This window comes from Crassostrea angulata, chromosome 8 (genome assembly GCF_025612915.1).
Source record: "Crassostrea angulata isolate pt1a10 chromosome 8, ASM2561291v2, whole genome shotgun sequence".
Lineage (NCBI taxonomy): Eukaryota > Metazoa > Mollusca > Bivalvia > Ostreida > Ostreidae > Magallana > Magallana angulata.
The window spans coordinates 17,809,304-17,829,235 of NC_069118.1; the positions used below are offsets into that span (position 1 = coordinate 17,809,304).

At 34.1% G+C, this 19,932-nt stretch overlaps 1 protein-coding gene across 6 annotated transcripts in view; it reads right to left on the reverse strand.

Moving 5' to 3' along the window:
• The window catches only part of LOC128161718 (E3 ubiquitin-protein ligase HUWE1-like), a 61,294-nt gene extending 45,177 nt beyond the window's left edge, over positions 1-16,117 (reverse strand). For 5 of the 6 annotated variants that reach the window (XM_052825085.1, XM_052825082.1, XM_052825086.1 and 2 more), the window contains exons 1-28: positions 16,052-16,117; positions 14,601-14,686; positions 14,342-14,449; positions 13,251-13,367; positions 12,834-12,994; positions 12,430-12,508; positions 12,273-12,335; positions 11,991-12,065; positions 11,764-11,880; positions 11,552-11,651; positions 11,293-11,393; positions 10,336-10,397; positions 10,154-10,242; positions 9,947-10,027; positions 9,777-9,862; positions 9,488-9,592; positions 9,005-9,236; positions 6,920-7,021; positions 6,559-6,639; positions 4,282-4,388; positions 4,028-4,066; positions 3,564-3,750; positions 3,183-3,274; positions 2,683-2,888; positions 1,643-1,709; positions 1,343-1,519; positions 878-1,123; positions 76-701 (exon numbers count right to left, since the gene is read on the reverse strand). In XM_052825085.1, the coding sequence (XP_052681045.1) occupies positions 76-701; positions 878-1,123; positions 1,343-1,519; positions 1,643-1,709; positions 2,683-2,888; positions 3,183-3,274; positions 3,564-3,750; positions 4,028-4,066; positions 4,282-4,388; positions 6,559-6,639; positions 6,920-7,021; positions 9,005-9,236; positions 9,488-9,592; positions 9,777-9,862; positions 9,947-10,027; positions 10,154-10,242; positions 10,336-10,397; positions 11,293-11,393; positions 11,552-11,651; positions 11,764-11,880; positions 11,991-12,065; positions 12,273-12,335; positions 12,430-12,508; positions 12,834-12,994; positions 13,251-13,367; positions 14,342-14,449; positions 14,601-14,645 (3,551 nt within the window). In that variant the 5' untranslated portion in view covers positions 14,646-14,686; positions 16,052-16,117. The remainder of the gene's footprint in view (positions 1-75; positions 702-877; positions 1,124-1,342; positions 1,520-1,642; positions 1,710-2,682; positions 2,889-3,182; positions 3,275-3,563; positions 3,751-4,027; positions 4,067-4,281; positions 4,389-6,558; positions 6,640-6,919; positions 7,022-9,004; positions 9,237-9,487; positions 9,593-9,776; positions 9,863-9,946; positions 10,028-10,153; positions 10,243-10,335; positions 10,398-11,292; positions 11,394-11,551; positions 11,652-11,763; positions 11,881-11,990; positions 12,066-12,272; positions 12,336-12,429; positions 12,509-12,833; positions 12,995-13,250; positions 13,368-14,341; positions 14,450-14,600; positions 14,687-16,051) is intronic. The other variant, XM_052825084.1, reaches the window with a different exon arrangement.
• Positions 16,118-19,932: the final 3,815 nt, after the last annotated feature.

Here is a 19,932-nt window from a genome sequence, read left to right on the forward strand (position 1 = left end):
ACAAGCATACAATCTACTTCTGTTAACTTTCATAATTAGAAATCCTCTGCATCGAATGTGTAAAATCATACATACCTTAATTTTGGCACTGGTGAGCATGCAGGGGGTTCCCACTGGAATCCGTTGGCCAGAAGTTTAGTAAGGGACTTGGCCACTGCCTGTGCGTAGGGGGAGGGCACAGTTGGGGGTAATGGAATTTGGTGGGACCGCCTCTGACGGACAGGACTTCCAACACAAAGCTTCACCAGTAAACTGAATAACTCGGCTAGAGTTCGACACAGTCTAGAAGACACAGACAACAGAGGTTTTAGCTGCTTTACCTGGGCCTGCAGTGCTGGAGACATTTTGGATTTCTTTCCATCTTTGTCATCTTTAGATGTACTTGCTCCTTCGTTCACCTCCATGGGCGTTTCGTTATTCTCTGACGTGGAGAGAGATTCCATGGCTGCACTGACGCCATTGCTTCCCATTGCAGATCCAGGAGACATGTCTTCTTTCTCCAATTTGAAATCTTTGGGCAGCAATTTGTCCATGTCTGCCTTTCCAAAGGCACATCCTGGGGGAAGTATCTCCTCACTACACAGGGCCAGAAGTACTGTACTCTCCCACACTAAAGAAGTGTACAGTTTACTAAGACCACTCAGTACTTTTAATCCCAGCTCTGATCCCCAATGGCTGACAGATATCGTTCTAAGATCAGTCTGCAAAAGATAACAGTATTCATAACTAATAATTCTTTGTGTCATAAGGTTGATTTGAACATATTTTTAATGTACAAAACTATAATCAGGATAGGGCACAAGTTCCATAATTTAAACCGCCCTCTCTCATAAGGTTAACCATATCTAGCAAAATTTACCCATCACAATGTACTCACCTGTCCCATTCTGCAGACATGAACAAACATCATGACATAGGCATGACATGATGACAGAGTGTGGAGGAGGGGTGTGGCCTGTGGGGACAGGGTAGCATCAGTGGGGGAGGCCACACTGGCCAACTCTCTTAGTAACACAGAACCACCGGGTGGGTCCAATGGTTTGTGAAGGGGGCTCAACTTCTCTAATACTTCATCCAACTTGGTCAGACCAACTTTCAAAACCTGAGGCTCTCTGGATAGATTCTGCAAATGAAATACCAAATTGTGACAATTTGTGTAATGTGACACTTCCACAACTTCAAATTTAAGTATTAAACCTTTTTGCCTTTAATCAAGACATAAGAATGATTGAACTGCATATATACCAGAATAGAAAAGAGGAAATCAATGTTTATATATTTTTGTGTAAACAATTGTAGGCAATTGTGTATAATGGCAACATATACATGTACGTCAACTTACCAGAATGGATTTGCAGACAATAGCCACCGTCTGGCAGGCTGGGGAGGTAGGGAAGTCTATAGGGAGATTGGGAAGACCTAGGATACTCATCAGCGGCTCCAATCCTTTCTGGGTGACAAACTCGCGGCAGTGGTCATCTGTCGAGTTGTTAGTCAGAATGGCCTCCACAAATTTCATCTACACCAAAGAAAAAACCCACATAGATGTATTAGATATACATCTGTATTTTTTTAAAAATAATTTTCATTTAAAAAGAAATAAAATCTTAGGAACTTGTCCATTAAAATTTAAAATACTTACCACATTTAAGACATAATCCATAAGTGGAATTTGCTGCTTTTCTTGGGTATTTTGGGCTACAGTTGCCCTGAAATCAAAATATACATCATTAAATCCATTTCTTAAATTGGGAAGAACATTTCAAGATGCAATACCAAAGATTGATATAGAAATGCATTTCTGTATTGCCAAGAAATTATTATACATGCATTAACTGTTTCCTTCCCTCTCCCCTCACCCAATAGTAACTAGAGGTACTGTGAGCAAGCTCACAATTGATACCCCCCGCTAAGATAAAAATCAAAATGCGTGTATTTTTCCAATTATACAAAATATTGGATGAATCTATTTCACCGTCTATTTCTTTAAATAACAACTGCTCTATTTTTTTAAAACTGTTGGTCATAAGCAATATTTGTGTGAAGTAAGAACATTCAATGCTTCTCCATAAGAAAGATAATGACCAGACACGAATTTTGCACTATTTTTCCCGACGACCTTGACCTTGCCCAAATGAACTTGGATCAAGGTCATGACACATCCTTAGGTCATAAGCAATCATTGTGTGAAGTAAGAACTTCAAATGTTTCTCCATACGAAAGATATGGGCCGGACAAAAATTTTTGTATTTTTTCTGCCAGTGACCTTGACCTTGCCCGAATGACCTTGGGTCAAGGTCATGACACACCCTTAGGTCATAAGCAATCATTGTATGAAGTAAGAACTTTCAATGTTCCTCAATAAGAAAGATATGGGCCGGACACTAATTTTGTATTTTTTCTGCCAGTGACCTTGACCTTGCCCGAATGACCTTGGGTCAAGATCATGACACACCCTTAGGTCATAAGCAATCTTTGTGTGAAGTAAGAACTTCCAATGTTTCTCCATAAGAAAGATATGGACCGGACACGATTGCACAGACAGACGGACGGACGGACAGACTGACGGACGGACAGGGTGATTCCTATATACCCCCCCCCCAAACTTCGTTTCGGGGGGTATAAAAAAACAAACCACTTCTACACTATTTACATATCACTATTTCATAAAAGCCCCCTCACCTAGCAGCCTCTCTCTGCGTCTCTGGCTTGCTTCCATCAATGTCCTGTGTTGTAGGAATCTCATCCTCCTCCTCCTCTTCGTCAGACGAGTTGTTGTCCGGGGGCTGGGGAGACTGTACTGACATGTTCACAGGCTCTGTCTTGGGGGTGGGTTTCACACACACATACTTCTGGTCCCTCCCCATAGAACACACCTCCTCCAACAGCTACAAAGACAATAGCACAACTTATAAATAACCTGTAAACTGTGTCTTACATCTTGCTAGGAATCGTTATCATGATTTGATGTTTGACTTCAGAAACTTTTCCGAGGAAGGTGTCACACAGACAAATGTTCCGGAAGACAGTTAATGTTGCATTGCTTTATTCCCAGCAAATATTAAAATTCAGATCTACCAGGAGATCAAATACAATGCTTATACTGCTTATTATTTCCACAGACTATTCATCATTTAAAGCCTTTAACACAATGCATGTAAATGTGCATTCTAAGGATATACCTTGATAATAGCCTTTGTGGCATCACTTCTGAGAGAGGGCTGATGTCTCATGAGTTCATCCATTGCATTTCCAAGATTACTGGCTGTATCGCCTACAGCAGACAAATGTCACAGATAAATATTCAATTAAACATGATTATTCAAGACAATCTGAACTTGATAAAAAATAAAATATAAAATAAATCGGCAGTTTTTTGGCCAATTTTTCTTTATTTATTATTACTTAATTTGCACTTCGGTGTGCAAGTTTAAGGTGTGCTTTGTTGTAAAACTCTTTACTGCCAGAAATTCTGGAATGATTTTGAGTTAGCGCAAGTCCAAATCTTACACCAATTAAAATTCTGAATTCGCTGTATAGTAGTAAATAAAGAAGCATCATACCATTCTTACCAAACGGATCCGACCCTCGTCTTCGCCGCATAGCTGGGAGATAGTCAGGGGAGAGAAGTACCTTAAACAACCTATCAAAGGGCTTACAGCTGACAAACGACTCCAAACCTCTGGCATTGAGACACAATGCACTAAACACATTGGGAAGGGAGGCCAGGACCTCTCTGGTAGCTGGAACCTACAATATTAGCTCAAATACTGTATACATGAATATCCCCATATGTTGATAATATTTGCAAATCCACAGTGAAACAATACATATGTACAAATTGTACATGTATTGTTTCTGCATTATAAAACATCATTGAATGTTTCTCTGGGAAATAATATGTAGGTTAGTCAATGGCTGGGTGAACATTTTTTCTTCTCATCTTCTCCATTTTGACTTTAAATACCCCCTTGCAGAAATTCCACATTTACAGTTTGATTCATACTTTTCTTAAAAATATACATACATTTACATTATCTTTTCTGCTTTCGTAGGGAGTCTTGATCTTTACATACAATGGACATGTACACAATTAATTATATTTCAACCCATAAAAAAGGCACATAAGTTCATTGAAACATGTTAAGGAACAATATTTGCAGCAACATTGAAAAAGTTTTCCTTCTCTAAGAATTATGTTTATATCTTTGTAAAACACGAGTAATATACTGTATTCTTATTTCCCTCTCTCAGTGCTAGGACATGTGGTGTAGAACTTACATCTTTAATCAACAAGGCATGAAGAACAACGTCAGTGAGGCCACTGTCTTGTAGGGAGGAGAGCAGGGATGGTTCCTGGAAGACATACACAGTCACTACATCCGTGGCTACAAAAAGAAAGTGAAAGTTCACACCCTCAGTACATGCTGCATTCAGGACCTGAATTTTAGGGATACTGTATACCCTGAAGTATTCACCCCTAGTTTATTTTCTACCCTTTCGCCCTTGTTTTCAGCGATCAAATTCAAAACAATTTTAAAATACAGTGTTAATAGAAAGAGTATCCATCATATACTATGTCTTGGCGAATTCAAGGAACAAATTGTTTGCAAGTGTAGAACGGCGAAAATATAGGGAAAAAATAACCCTATATACAGTACATAAATGATTTGGAACCAGTGTAGAAGCTACTAATTCCAAGATACAAGACCAAGCTGGTCATGACCCAACGATGCAAATCACTTCACATTATTGTAGCATTGAAAACGACTGAGCATGCCATAGTAGCATGGACAGAGATACACAATGCAATAGCAGGAATCAAAAGGAACTAGAACTGTCCTAATGGGACTAATACCCCCGCAAGGCTAATTTCAAATGGGACAAATAATTGAATTGAATAATAAAGGTTTGGAACACATACAAAAAAAAAAATTCTAGAATTGTAAAAAAAAAAAATTAGTTAACAAGAAAAATTAAAATCAAAATTGTCAGAATTTCACTGTACATACATATCTACAACAGTAATACATTTACAAATGTATGTATCTGATGATATATATTTTTTAATTTAATTGATTTAAAGAAAAACGAACAAAATGACAATAACCCCTCCCTTTGCAGTAAATGGAAATACCGGTGGCCAAGCAATGCTCTTCTGTTGATAAAACTTTCAATATCTTTCTAATAAGAGTCTTGACAGATGCAATTAGTTGTTTCAAATTTTCCTCACTTTCTCCTATGGCACAATGGAACTCCATATCAGAAAATTGATCCCATAGGACTATGATTTTCTTTGATGAGCTTGTTAAATTTAATAAACTCCCAAAACATTACCATAATTACCATACTATGTAAAAATATGTAAAAAAGAAAATTTAATATTTCAAACAATTTTAAAATTGCCAAAACACTACAATCATATCAGTAATTTTGAATTTTATTTAAATTAATGCCCAATAGGGTCACTTCATCAATTTACTTGACAAATACATTTAAACAACCTCTAAAAATAGTTTAACTTCTTTATAAATAATGATATTATTTATTTCCTTATAATGATAGAACTTTTGGTTTACATGAAACAGTTTTAAAATAGCCCCAAAACCATCACCCATTTTACAGATTATCAATTTCCCCTAAACACATGCTCGATCTGAACCATGGCTCAGATAATGGCTCCCTTGGGACAAATGAATTCAGCCAAACTTGTCTTTGATGTTCTTATTAGCTCCTAAGAATTTATCATTGACAAACAAAAACTTTGCATTGTCAGTTGATAGAATACTTATAAAAAATATTTTTTTTTTATTAATTAAGACATAAAGACAAAAAACTCCATTTGGATGTATTTATATCAATATATTTTAGAGTGTTTTCTATTAATTAATTAATAAAATCTGTAAGGATTACCTCCCTTACTTTTCAACATTAGTGTACAATATATAGAATAAGGAAAATGAAAACAGTCATAAAATCCTTAAATCTTGTCTGATCTTAAAAAAAATTGCAGGTGCACATCTTCAGATGGTGTTCAACATATGTACAAATTTTCAAACTGTTCCATGCAGTAATAAAAAATTCTATAGGGGGGACAAAGTTGCGTCTACAGACAGACGGACAGACGGACGGACGGACAGACAGACGGACAGGGTGAAACCAATATACCCCCCTAAACTTCGTTTGCGGGGGTATAAAAACCTACATCTGGATGTATTTATATAAATATATTTTAGAGTGTTTTCTGTTAATTAATAAAATCTGTAAGGATTACCTCCCTTACTTTTCAACATTAGTGTACAATATATAGAATAAGGAAAATGAAAACTGTCATAAAATCATTAAATCTAGTCTGATCTTAAAAAAAATTGCAGGTGCACATCTTCAGATGGTGTTCAACATATGTACAAATTTTCAAACTGTTCCATGCAGTAATAAAAAATTCTATAGGGGGGACAAAGTTGCGTCTACAGACAGACGGACGGACAGACAGACGGACAGGATGAAACCAATTTACCCCCCTAAACTTCGTTTGCGGGGGTATAATTAATCACTTGCCTAGAAGGAAGAGAGAGGGCCCGAAGTACTCAGCGTTACTGATGATGTGTCGGAGAGACTTTGGCAGCGAGCCATCCATCACTGCAATTAAATGAATGTCACAAATTACCAAATAAATGAATAAGAACATATATGTATCTGGATATATTTATTAGTGTATTGTTGGGGGCATTCTTACAATGAATTTAAAAAACATTTAAGAACTCTTCTTGAACAAAATACTTCCTCTTATATATGACATATACACAAATGAACTTGTTTAAACTTTTCATTCAATCGAACGTTTTGTTTGTTTTTGCTACCTATTTATAACGTTTATGAAGAGTAATAATGATTGTTCAATAGAAGAAAAGTTCCTTACAATGTCTGATGCTGTCAGAAAATGATGGATCAGGAATTGCTTTCTTTAGGAAATTGAGCATGGACTTCAGCAGAGCTGCTCTTTGGGGGTAACACTGAACACCTGTCATGAAAAAATTATGAGTACATTACATACAACATATGAAACAAACATGTAAGTAGAAGATGAACAGCCTGTTTGTTATCAGAAAATGTGTAAAAACATTTAGTCACATACTAATACATGTGTTTATTAAAAATATTTATCTTTTATACTTTGTCAAGAAAGGCCTATCAATGCATCAGCCCTATTCTAATTCTACATAATTATATCTACATTCTAGAGAGTAATACTGTCAAACAGCACAGTGAAGATCATATCTTAATTGCCTTCTGTAGAAGCTACTAATTCCAAGATACAAGACCAAACTGGTCATGACCCAACGATGCAAATCACTTCACATTATTATAGCATTGAAAACGACCGAGCATGCCATTGTAGCATGGACAGAGATACACAATGCAAAAGGTACTTCTTTATAACAATCAAAGTAATTTCACTCTGCATAAACTTCATGCATTTTCATGAATATGTATTGTATTGTTGCTATTACATGTACACCTCATACTGAACACAAAAGATACCATAGAAAACCAAATCTATGGTGATATATCTACAAATATTTTAATTGAACATTGAATGTTATCTATAAATCAAAGGCCTTAAGGGCCTAAGAGTCGACTCGCTGTGAACATGTCATTATTTTGGTGTATTTGTTTTTATTACATTGTTAGTAATACATAAAAAAAAATTTGTCTTTTGTAAATGAATTAAACATAGGTGAACAAAGATTACAGGGCTCATTGTGGCAGACATCACCTTTATCATATTAAATTATATGATAATAATATTTAGATATCCAGTTATTTAAAAATTATCTTTCACGATTCATGATTTTTTTTTTATTTTTGATATGTTTTAGCCAGTGATAATAAGATACTTCTATACTTCATTCATGATTATTTCAAATTCTGCGTGCTGAGAGCAGAAAAGGGTCAATAAAAGTCTGATTCCTGAATCATAAACTCGTGTCGGTACTTTCAGTACTTTGATTCAACCTGTTCTGTTGAACATTTCAATGATAGACTGGCAATGCCTGCCAGACTGGCAATGCATAATATCGTAGGATAGAGACAAAGGACCAGTATATTTCAATGACGAAGAAATAAGAGCTATTTGCATTATATCGCACATTATCAATTCACGTTTGTGCTCAAAATCCACTCCAAGAGATTCGATGACAGCAAGGCTCTTCTCGCTTTGCGAGCTGGGTTTTTCTAAAAATAGATTTTACGCTTAATATGGAACAAGGTTTTCCCCGTGTAAGTTGTCGAATTCATGGGAGGCGATTGAACAAGATCTACTTTGATTTGTTTTATTTTTTAAACATCAAGAAAAACTTCAAAATATATGTGTAAAAAAAGATTAGATTGTTTAACCATTTAAAATTGGCAATCACGCAAACAAAAGAGGTTAATGCAGGCACTATTTTCATTAGCGCATGAATAATGTAGTGCAAAATTTTTGCAGAAACGGCTATGATAACAAGGACTTGCGAGCTGACTCAAAAAAATCTATAAAATTTTACTACTGATTATCAATGCATGCTGTAGGTCTGACCATTTAAGGGCTAAACATTGTATCCTTTTAACAAGTGGGCGAAAATTTTGGAAGTTTCAAAACTTTTTTAAGCTTGAATGAGATACAAGAAATTTGTAAATAATGTTTTGGCTGTATTTTAATTATGGTAACGGATGAAGCATGATAAGGAAGTGTTCTTTTTGTGTCCTTTCCCATAACTTTCTGTTTAAAACAATTGATTCACATTTGTACACAACACTATCCAAAATTGCATGTTGTAGAAGCTACTAATTCCAAGATGCATGACTAAGAAAGACATGATCCAACGATGCAAATCACTTCGTTAATATAGCACTGGAAACGACCGAGCATGCCATAATTAGCATGGACAGAGATACACAATGCTTAAAGAAAAGACTTCTAACAAACTAAGAAATTAATCCACAATGGACCCCCAAGACTTACCTGTCTTTGTTGGGTTTTGAGGGATCAGCTTGTCGTGTGTGACCCCCGAGGATGTGGAGGGCTGGTTGGGGTCTACTGACCCAGGGGAGGCTGGAGTTCTTGATGAAGAAGCCTCTGTTGACTCCGTCTCCATGTCAGAGGCCGGGGACACCGGGCTCTCCTCCAGCACCGACTCTCTCCTCTTAGTCTTGATCTCAAACGGCTGCTCTTTCCTACACACATCCACTTCATGCTGATAAAACGAAAGAAAATATATATATCAATATTTACATTTCTATTTTGTATTAACATAAAGAAAATAAAAGGTTTCTTAGTTTTTGTCTTTTTTTTATAAATATAGTTCCCCCCCTTTCATAAAGTGTTGCAAGTATATTGATTTTATTATATGAAATATCATGAAAAATGTTCATTTCTTTTGGTGAAAAGCATATCAAATGATGCATATGAGAAAAGTATATTAAACCGACCCTAGCCTTCCCTTACCTCAAGTCTGTTGATAAATGTGGAGAGTCCTCCTTGTGCCTGGAATGCAGCCATATCCAAGTTTGTGATCAGATCAACCACCCTAACAGCTCTTGTCACAAATTGCTGTAAATAAAAAAATAAACTAACTTTAAGAACACTGATGCCTTTGTCTTTAAGTTTTAGAAAAAAAAAATTGTGTCATTTTTTTTTTAGAACTTTACAACCAACCATGATCAAGATTCAACAATTACATGTACATTCTCATCTCCTGACACTAAAGCTACCAATGTGCAACAGGTCTACTCACAGTGATGTGCTCCTGTCCGTCTCCGTACCAGTTAATGACCTTCAGGAGACACTCCATCATTCCACAGGACACCAGGGCCTCCACACCTACAGGTAGAACAAACCACTTGTGTATCTCCTCTCAAATCTATAAAATCTGGCCACCAGAGATTGAATGCAAAAATCACTTACCATTCTCGTAGCTGGCCAAGTGATACAGGAAGGAAAACAAGGCAGTGGCATATTTCTGTGGGAAAGGCGTCAACAGAGGATCTGTCCAAAAGTTAAAAATAATCAATATGTATCCACAAAATTTAAAACATTTTTTTTAATCAAATTGAACATGTTATATAAATAAGTCAATTCAGTTATATATCAGAGGAGATTAAAATGGTTTACCTGTCATGTGCTGGATACATGAACGTACAAGCACTGGAAGAAACCCGTGATAGGACGAGGCTCCAGTTGCATCAATTATATTATTCAATCTAAACACAAAGAAATCTCAAGTTAACATACAAACAGATGTTTATTCATAAGTAGAATAAATCACCAACTGAAGTAGGTAAAAGTCTACATACTTTGGGTTCCTCTCCAGATGAATGATAGAAGTCAGAGTTCTCAAGGAAGCAGCTTTGATTTCCTGTGTAGGAAAAAAGGAAATTAGCACCTCAGGGCTCTACATTAACTTTTTTTCCTACTTGTCCATTCGGACAAGTGACCAAAACATTTACTTGTCCGAACTTCAACTTCACTTGTCCGAAAATTTTTCAATATTAAAGATCAAATATTGTCAACTTGAGAACTACAGTACTCTATTACTAAAATAAAATCATTTATTGATTAATACTCTAGCTATAATTAATAACCTGACTTTTTAAATGGAAACTTAAAGTGTCTTTCCTATAATTATGTACATGTATTTGTTCTATATAACATTAAACATGATTTGTCAGCTGTAGCTTTGTCATGGCAAATTACGACATCTTAAATTTAGCATCAGGTTTAAAAATACATGTAACTGTTATATTGATTTCTCAGCTGTTTTTTAAACTAAACATGGAATGTCATCATAGTCTATCAATGATGAATGAAACCTAAAATAAGTTACATTTCTTTCCATAATCCTTTATCTTTGCTACCTTTTCTTCCTTTCTTTTTCTTAACATATGTGTTTGGTACTTTGTAAGAACTAAGATCCACACCTTGAAAGTTGTTTGAAATTAGTGAACTTCAATCCCGATCAAGAGTAACTCAATTGCATTGCAATTTGATGTCGGGATCGAAATTCAAAATAACTAATCGATAAACTTATAACGAGACTACAGATAAACTTATCACAAAACTTTCTTTTCTTTTTTAAATGTTGGAGACTTCTTACTTGTCCAGTCGGACAAGTGGCCAGCAATATTCACTTGTCCGCATATTTTTTTAACTGGTACCGGACAAGCGGACAAGCGTTAATGTCGAGCCCTGCACCTATTTGACACATATAACTCTAATCTTACTGATATCATATAAAATGAATGAAAACTTACGACAAAGGTATTGTCCTTCAGCTCTACGATGTCAACTAGTTCTTCTATAAGTCCAGGGTACAAAAGGGAGTTCATGTTTTCTTGTATTGCATTGGAGTAGACTGGAAAACCAGAAAACAAATATTCAATAGATTGAAAATTGCAAAAAATTTATGACAACATTCACTCCATCCTTTATTTTGTTATATGTATTTACTTAAAATCTTAACATCTTAACAATAAATCATGCTTTTCCATGGCAAAATGCTGCACAGTTTACCTAGGATGGCCAGGGCCTGTAACCTTGCTTGGACGCATTGTACTCGTGCATGGTAATTGGAGAACAGGTGGGCCAGGCGAATATGTGTATACAACAGCATCTGTAGAAGAGCAATAGTCACACAGTGGTTTAATAGTTGTACCTTTACAATCCTACCAATGTAGTTATTTAGTTATGGAATGACAATCTTCATTGTTACTTGTAAAATGTACCTGTTTCTCCTCTGGTATTTTGAAGTTTGTCAACAAGTCCTCCATTATTTGCGAGGGTAATTTTGTGGATTTATCCAAATTCTCCATATGTATGGAAGTTATTGTGTTTGCAGTATTCTGTTAACAAAAAAATTGAATAATGCAATTTCTGAAAAAAATAAACCATAGCATTACACAGCTTATCTATGTGTCTTGAAAAAAAAATTATTTATAGAAAAATAACATACCTTTTTACTTCCTTTTTCATCTTTATTTTCAACATAGAACTCAAAATGAAGAGTTGTGGCACTAGAGGGGAAACTCTGCAAATAAAGAATTACAATTATGAAAATTTTTGATCCAGGGATTTTCGGCAGGTAGTGCAAAATTTAATTGTTTGAAACTTTACATGGATTTCATACAATTTCATTGCATTTCAACTATAACAAATACAAAATAGAATGTGCGCAAGTTTAATTCATGTAACATATACTGAAAGCAAAGATATTCATAAAATGTTAGATACATACTGATGTTGGCACATCTTTACAGCACTCTGCTAAACCAAAACCATTGTCTTTTCCACCCCAACTCTGAAAAGAACAGTTGAATTTCAATGTTAGTTGAATTCACTATGCCATTGGTGTATCAATCATAAAAATTGTACAAATAAATGCAATAAATCACCTCTGCTAGATGAGTCAGTCGGACAAGGAGTCCTTGTTTCTTGTCATTGCTCAGCCTGGTGATGAAGTTGGATCTTTTGCTGTTCATATATGGAAAAAATCAAATATAGGTAGGTTTTTTTAACATGAAGAATGGGGTGTTAAAAATTTACGAGACAGTGTAACAGTATCTTTATTATCAAAAACTTAAAGAAGCTGATGTGTATGCACTTTATAATGCTTCTATAAAAATACTATCACATGGTTAATAACACAATGAACATTATTTTATCATGCTTATTCAACTACATGTTTGTCTCTTTTTTCACAAAGGCAGCTTTTAAATGTGATTTTCTCTGTGCAAGTAAGATAATGGTAGAGTACTTTGACAGAGCTCTTTCACTTAGAAATGTTGAGCTCCTTTACCTGAAGACATAGAGGAGATTGAGTACCCCCAGGACCACAGTCATATCACAAGAAGACAGGAGTGTAGTCAGGTGCTCCATGGAGTTGTATAGATGCCTGGAGAAGCTGTGCTCTATCAGCAAGGACGTGAAATCCAAGATGTACAACAGCAGCTCCTTCAGCTGGTCAATAACAACCACAATGTTTAATCAACGATGTTACATTTCTAGAATATGCAGTACACATTGTTTAAAATAGTACTTTAAAATCAAATAACAATGTGATACGTGTAAAGCAGTATACATCTTTTTAACTAAAACTTAAATTTTTCCATCAGAGAAGTTAACTTTGCCTTGTTTTCAGTATAATTTAGATGTCTAAACTATATACATATACTATATATAGTCATGTTTTAAAAAGAAAGAATTGTAAATTTACCCGCTCATTTGAAGGCAGATCACAAGCCAGCGTCCATTTCTCTGTCTCTTTTTTACAGGCTTTTTCCATAATTTCATCAAACTTGTCCAATATATCCGACCAATGGTAAAGCTCGCACTGCAAATCAGTAAATAAATGCTAAGTCAATGCAAACATCAAAACAAAAAATATTCCACACACTAGGGTTGGATACCGGTACACGGTACCAATACCGTACTGAATAGTTGCTTTAAAAATACCGGTAAAATACCGTTTCATTTAATACCGGTACTAATAACGGTATTTCTGAAACCTTTTTATTCCTTTAAAATGATTACAGACTCGCTAAAATCGAATTCTCCGCGTAGTAAAAGGACAGGCTAATTAACGAAATATGCGCTTTATCATTCTTAGTACGATACTTGATTCGACTGCCAATACTTTAATAAATGAATACATCATTTTTTTTAAAAACTAAAATACATTTACAATGATAGTGATTAAATTTTATTCCGACAATAAATGCAAATTAAAAAGACAAAATAGCGCAAAAGTGTTTTATTTATTTCCGTTCTATTTTCTGATATTTTGTCAATTAGTGTGACCAAACAATGGCTGGCAACCGGGTAAACCGCTCCGCTGTCTAGTCTTATTTCAGTAGGAAATCAGATTGTGGTGTTTGCAACCATTGCCAGTTATTTTGCCTGGGAAAGGGGGAAAACACAAGGAACTTTACTAAACAATTGAGAATCAGATTCAATTTATTTGTTTGTTAATCTTTTATTCAAAGATTGAAGCATAAACATAGTTTGTAAACTCATCATGTTTTTGTAAATATATTTATTGAAAACCATTATTCTAATTTTTTGAGGTCTAGTACCGTATCGTTAAAAATACCGTATCGTTTCAAAAATACCGGTATGGTATCGTACCATTTCATCCTTAACGGTATCCAACCCTACCACACACACAATTACTTTAAACAACAGCTTACTAAATCTTTTCATTCTTAATTTATTGTAGATGAAGAGAATTGTTTCAATAAAATTTGCCGAGAAAACTTAAGTCTAAATGATGGCATATAAAATATATATCAATGGCACTCAACTTACCTTTCCATAGGTCCATGACGTAACAGTCGTGATGGCCTGTAATTCTTTGTACAGGTATTCTTCTGTCGCATTTCGCAGCTTCTCAATCAGTACCCGACAATCTGCAGGCTAGAAACGAAAAGAAAGATATCCAAAGTGTAGTAAGGCATTTATAATATCAACAAATTTTCTTTAAAACATCTTTACAGAAATCTCATATAGAATATTATATCAATGACACTCCCTTGATATTTTAATATATTTCACTTGTGAATCTTACCACTTCTGTTGTTGATTTCTTTAATTTATTTCTGTCGATCTTCATTTTGATTATCTGTATTTCACTTTATTTCTCATCATGGTTTGCTGCAATATAGATTAAGTTATAAATACATCAAACGATGGGCTGTATCATGTTTCCAAACTATCCAGTTGATAGGTTACAAACCTGCAGAATTTGTAAATATGTCATTTAAAATGATGAAATGTCCATAAAATTTTTGGTTTTGATTACCAATTAAATTTACTTGACTGCTCAATACATGTTCAGAATTGTCTCTAAAATTTGAAGTAGAGGGAAGAAATAAAAAAGTTATACTGTAATAGGGGGTCTTGCTTATAGCTACATTGTGTTTGAAATGTAATAATAGCAAGGTAATTAAGGCATTATAAGCGGGGCCTTAGAGACAACCCTGCATGTTTAAAGCCCAATATCAATATTCATCCTATCATCAGTTCAATATAGGTTACTGATAATTACTGTAGATTCCTGATTTTACGCGAGTACTTCATTCTGCAATTCAACCATTTTGCATCAAATAGCGAGAATATATAATCGCGAAAGCGAATTTTATCATAGTTTCTTTTATCTTACATCTGTCAGAAAAATCAAAGTGAAGTTTGTTTCTTGCAATTTTTATGAGGATATTATTTCATAGCATTTAATTAGGAATCTACAGTAAATTGAGTACACGACTTTAGTACCTTTACACAGTGTTAGCATTTTATAACAAAACTGTAAAAAAAAAAAAAAAAAAAATACCGAAATCGGTAAAAATTTAACCAGGCCATTTTAAGTAGATCATTCTTTACCTGTAGCCTGACCTGATTTTCACATGTGTTGCACATGACACTACTTTGCTAGCATCAAGTCCTTATGCTTATGGTTTCATCGTAGTACAGTAATCATGGTAAGAAATTGTGTTAATGAAAATTATCAGTCACCATTTCAGTTCAATATAAAGCAATGCTAAAATAACTACACATACAGTGGAGAATGATCGATATCTACATTACAAATAGCCATATTCGCTATAGCACTTGCAACTTAATAAGTGCCATACAATATAATTCAAAAACTGTGTTACAATAGTGCCCACCCAGTTTCGTTATGTGCACGTGGTCGGCACTAAAAATTCAATTTTCTTACAGTAGCGAACGAAAGTATTTTATACATTACCAAAATACCATTTAAATAATGAAGAATTTTTATATTCTATTGAAAATCATTTGGTTCCAATGCCTATTTTCAATTTTGGCACCTTTTTCAACGGATGCAAATCTATTGAAAATGGCGGATTCTTATTTTCTCTATATGACTCTGCCATGCCTTAAAATTAAGACTATGTCATATTTTCTCTAACTCTGTCAATCTAAATGTTTTGAAATATTCAAATAGCATTTCTATTTAAGTAATGGGTACAACGTAAATTGAAACAAATGATGACCAACCTCCAGACGGCTGCCATGTTAAATTTTCTGAAGGCCCGGATGGTTGCCTCGTTTTTTAAAAGGCCGCTCATAACGTTAAGATATTCATTAAATTTGTCATTTTAGTACATTTATTTTCCATTCATTTCAAAAAGATTTATTCTTTACAGAGTGATATTTAGTTTCCGATACATTTTAATTGAATTTCCTTTCAGATTAAGTTTTACAGAAATGGAAATAAAATGCGCTAACCGGAATAAAACGGAATTACTTTTAGGCCAAAATAATCAAAGTACTGAAGGGGGTTGATTTTGTCGACGCTTATTTGTTTTAATATCAATAATATGTTATTTTGCATGACAAGTTTTCAATTTGTATTTGAATTACGCACATTTTCATAATATGAATTTTGGACTTTTTCGACAAGAATGTCGAGAAACCCCCATATGAATCATGTTAAATAATATTTAAAGATAAAATTAATTAATTCAATCAAACTATGTATCAGTAAAAGAAATATTTCTTGAAAATTGTATGGATCCAAGCAATATTGAGCTCTAGTCTCGTTCAACCAAACGCTCGGCTGACACCGTAAATCTCCGACAAGCAAGAGAGACTCTCTGCTTAATTGTCGGAGATTTACGGAGACAGCCGAGCGTCGAGTTGAACGAGACACATTGAACCCTGGCGTAGGAATACACAGGACTACAAAAAATATCTAAATTATTCGTACCATTTAAAATCTGACTATTTTCAAGGTATTCATAAATATAAGTTTCCTTGAAAAACAATGCTTTAGCATACATTACATTGAATTTATCAATTATTTTCAAGAACTAAGTCTTGTCAGCAGCGATGATTTGTGCTGAGGTCCAAACACTGTTTCACTTTCGGTTTGTCTGAGTAACTGCATAGGAGAGTTGATTAAAATCAACTCCCAAAAATTAACTTTGTTTCCCCTATCGCGACCGACACACGTTCCCGCCACCTGAATTTTGTTAACCACAACATAGATTTTTTTTTATTATGAAAACCAATTTTCCCGAAGTTTTTGAGAGATAGTAAAAATGTACATCAACACTGAAATGAATCTATAGTCAGAGACAAATACATTTATTTATGTCCCTGTCTATAGTTAAATCTACGCAGATCTATTCATTGAATCAAACATGTTTACATGTAGATTTAAAATAAACAATATCAAAATGAGCAAATTGTTCAAAAATTTGTTATGCATTCCATTCGATCGTACAAGAATCATTAGTGATAACACTTTGTTTTGTCATGTTGTTAAGTTTTGTTATTAGAAAAAAGGAATCGATTCATTTTTTTTATTCTAATCTGTAATGTATTTTCAATTTCTGTCCTTTAAATTTCCTTTTTTTTTCTTTTTTTTTCTTGTCAAGATTTTTTGGATGAGTCTGCCCCCCCCCCCCCACCCCCCCCAAAAACGATGCTACGTGCCTGAAAAAAATGCACCTACCTACCCGACTTCAAAATTTAGGGACGGATTAGGGAAAATATAAAGACATTTTTAATAATGACCCTACCCAAACATATTTGAATTAAATATACATTTAAATCTTTTTTGTTCAAATTGTTTTAAAATAAATCTATAAAATATTCACGACGTCTTTGATTCTAAAAGAATAATCATTTTTTTATTATCATTACTATGCAGGACTAACGAGGATTACGTGTACAAATATTCATAAAGAAATCATTTTAAAAGATAGAAAGGGCCAAAAATGGCCCCCTAGAATGAACATCAATGTATAATACAAATCAAATGTAAAACTTTTTTTTTTATTTCTAAAATTGCATTTTAAACATTGACTTGCATTAGTATGTGACAGATCTGTAATCAAGTTTAATTCGATCGGCTCCTTTGTGTGGTTTTAAAAAAAAAATAGAAGTTTAACATGTAAATTTTTCTTTGTTAAGATAAAATATCTTAAATAATTGTGTGATGAAAAAGTTTCAAATGATTGTTTGTAAAAAAATATTTCAAATGATTGCAAGGAGAAAACTATTTCAAATAATGATCTGCGATACATGCATTTTCAATTAATGACACTTTTATCGAATACAATATAAGGATGAAAAGGATGGAAAATTCAAACATCTATAGATCACATGGTAAACATCAAATATCGAAAGCTCCCCCCCCCCTTCCGAGTAACAGAAGAATATCCATCTGAACCCCCCCCCCCCCCCCCGGTTACCGGAAAAAGTAACTGAATCCGCATATATTTGTAGACTAAATGTGAAGGGGGGGGGGGGGGGTCCTTTCCCGTGTTTAAAATGGGCGAAAGTGGGATATATAATTACTGGACTTAGAAAATACTTTCTTTGGTGATTCATGCGGGATATAAAGGTGGCGACATTGCAGAAAAGTACATAACCAGCATAAATTATTACATCTTCATTTTAACAAATTAATAAATTGATTGTAAAAACGAAGTAAGTTAAATGAACTAAATTACTGGTAATGTACATCAGTATTTTGGATAAAAGAAACAGCCAAATCGTCTCTGATGGGAATTTGAGTCGTACATCTGATCATCATGATAATTTTGCGCAGTCCGTGATTTTTAGGTCGCTGTAGGTTTTGACCGATCGATAAACAGGGCGTGTCGATATATCAGCCCTGTTAGTTTTTATAGAGCCATGAATTTACTTAAGTTTCCGAAAGAAATAGATAAAATCATACTCGGTATGTAAATATAATGTCATCAATGAATTTTTTTACAGGAAAAGAATTTCCCTCTCCTTAAGTTTGTACTTGAATAAATTTCCCTTTTGTTTCTTCAGAATTTGTCCTTTGAATTACATTTCTGAAATATTTTCCTTCTTATTGTAAATAGAATGGACGCTCTAGAATCCAGTGCTGGCCATTTGAACACCCCCCCCCCCCCCCCCCGAATTCGAATGTGTTGAATGAAAAAAAAAACCACTTCAGTATACCCCGTGACCTGAATTCAGACCTGATGTGATACCCGGTATCCCAAATTGAATACCTCATTGGGCAATCCAGCCACTGCTGTAATTCGCTGTAATTAATGCAGTTTATTTGAGAGCAGTTATTGTCCTAAGTAAAAAATAAGTCTTGCGCATATTATACGAAGGTCAATCAAAAATTACGAAGATAAAACATATGGCTGTCTATTATATTGTTCATAAAAGTCATAATTTTATGCACTTACACTTATAATCTATTGATATGTGAAGTTTAAGTCCACTTAAAGAGGTTTGCTCCTTAGGTTTTGGGTATCCATTTTGGGTCACCTCTAGTCTGAAAATTCTGCAGCACATATTATAATTCTATAGTAGTATATCTATATTTTGAAATGCCAAATAATCTTTATTGAATAAAATTGTTTTTAAAAAATTACATTTTTACAGAGTTTAGAAAGGGGCTATATTGTGACGGAAGGTTTTCAAGAATGAAATGAACAATTTTCATAACCCACAAGTTTCGGAGTACTGTTATCTTAGCTTCCTAATTTTTAGCGCAGACCAAACTTCTATATAGATACATGTAGTTTGTGTATTATGATATATTCATGATATTCTAAAAACAGATTTGAACAATATTTTGATATTTCTATCGATATATTTTGGCATATTTAGCTTATATTTCATAAAAGGTAAGACAAAATTAACTTCAATTTTGGCCTAAAATTAGCATATTTCACGCTATATCTCAAATTTTTGAGATGTGACCCCTACTTCTTTTACTTTTAAATACTCGCATTAAAAGAGTTATGGAATTTGTATAATTTTCACAATTAAGAAAATTTCAGTCATAGTGTTAAATTTTTAGGGTCTTTTCTGAAATTTTCAAAAAATATTCAATGGCCATTATCAAAAAAAGTATGTCATTGACCTACTTTTTTGAA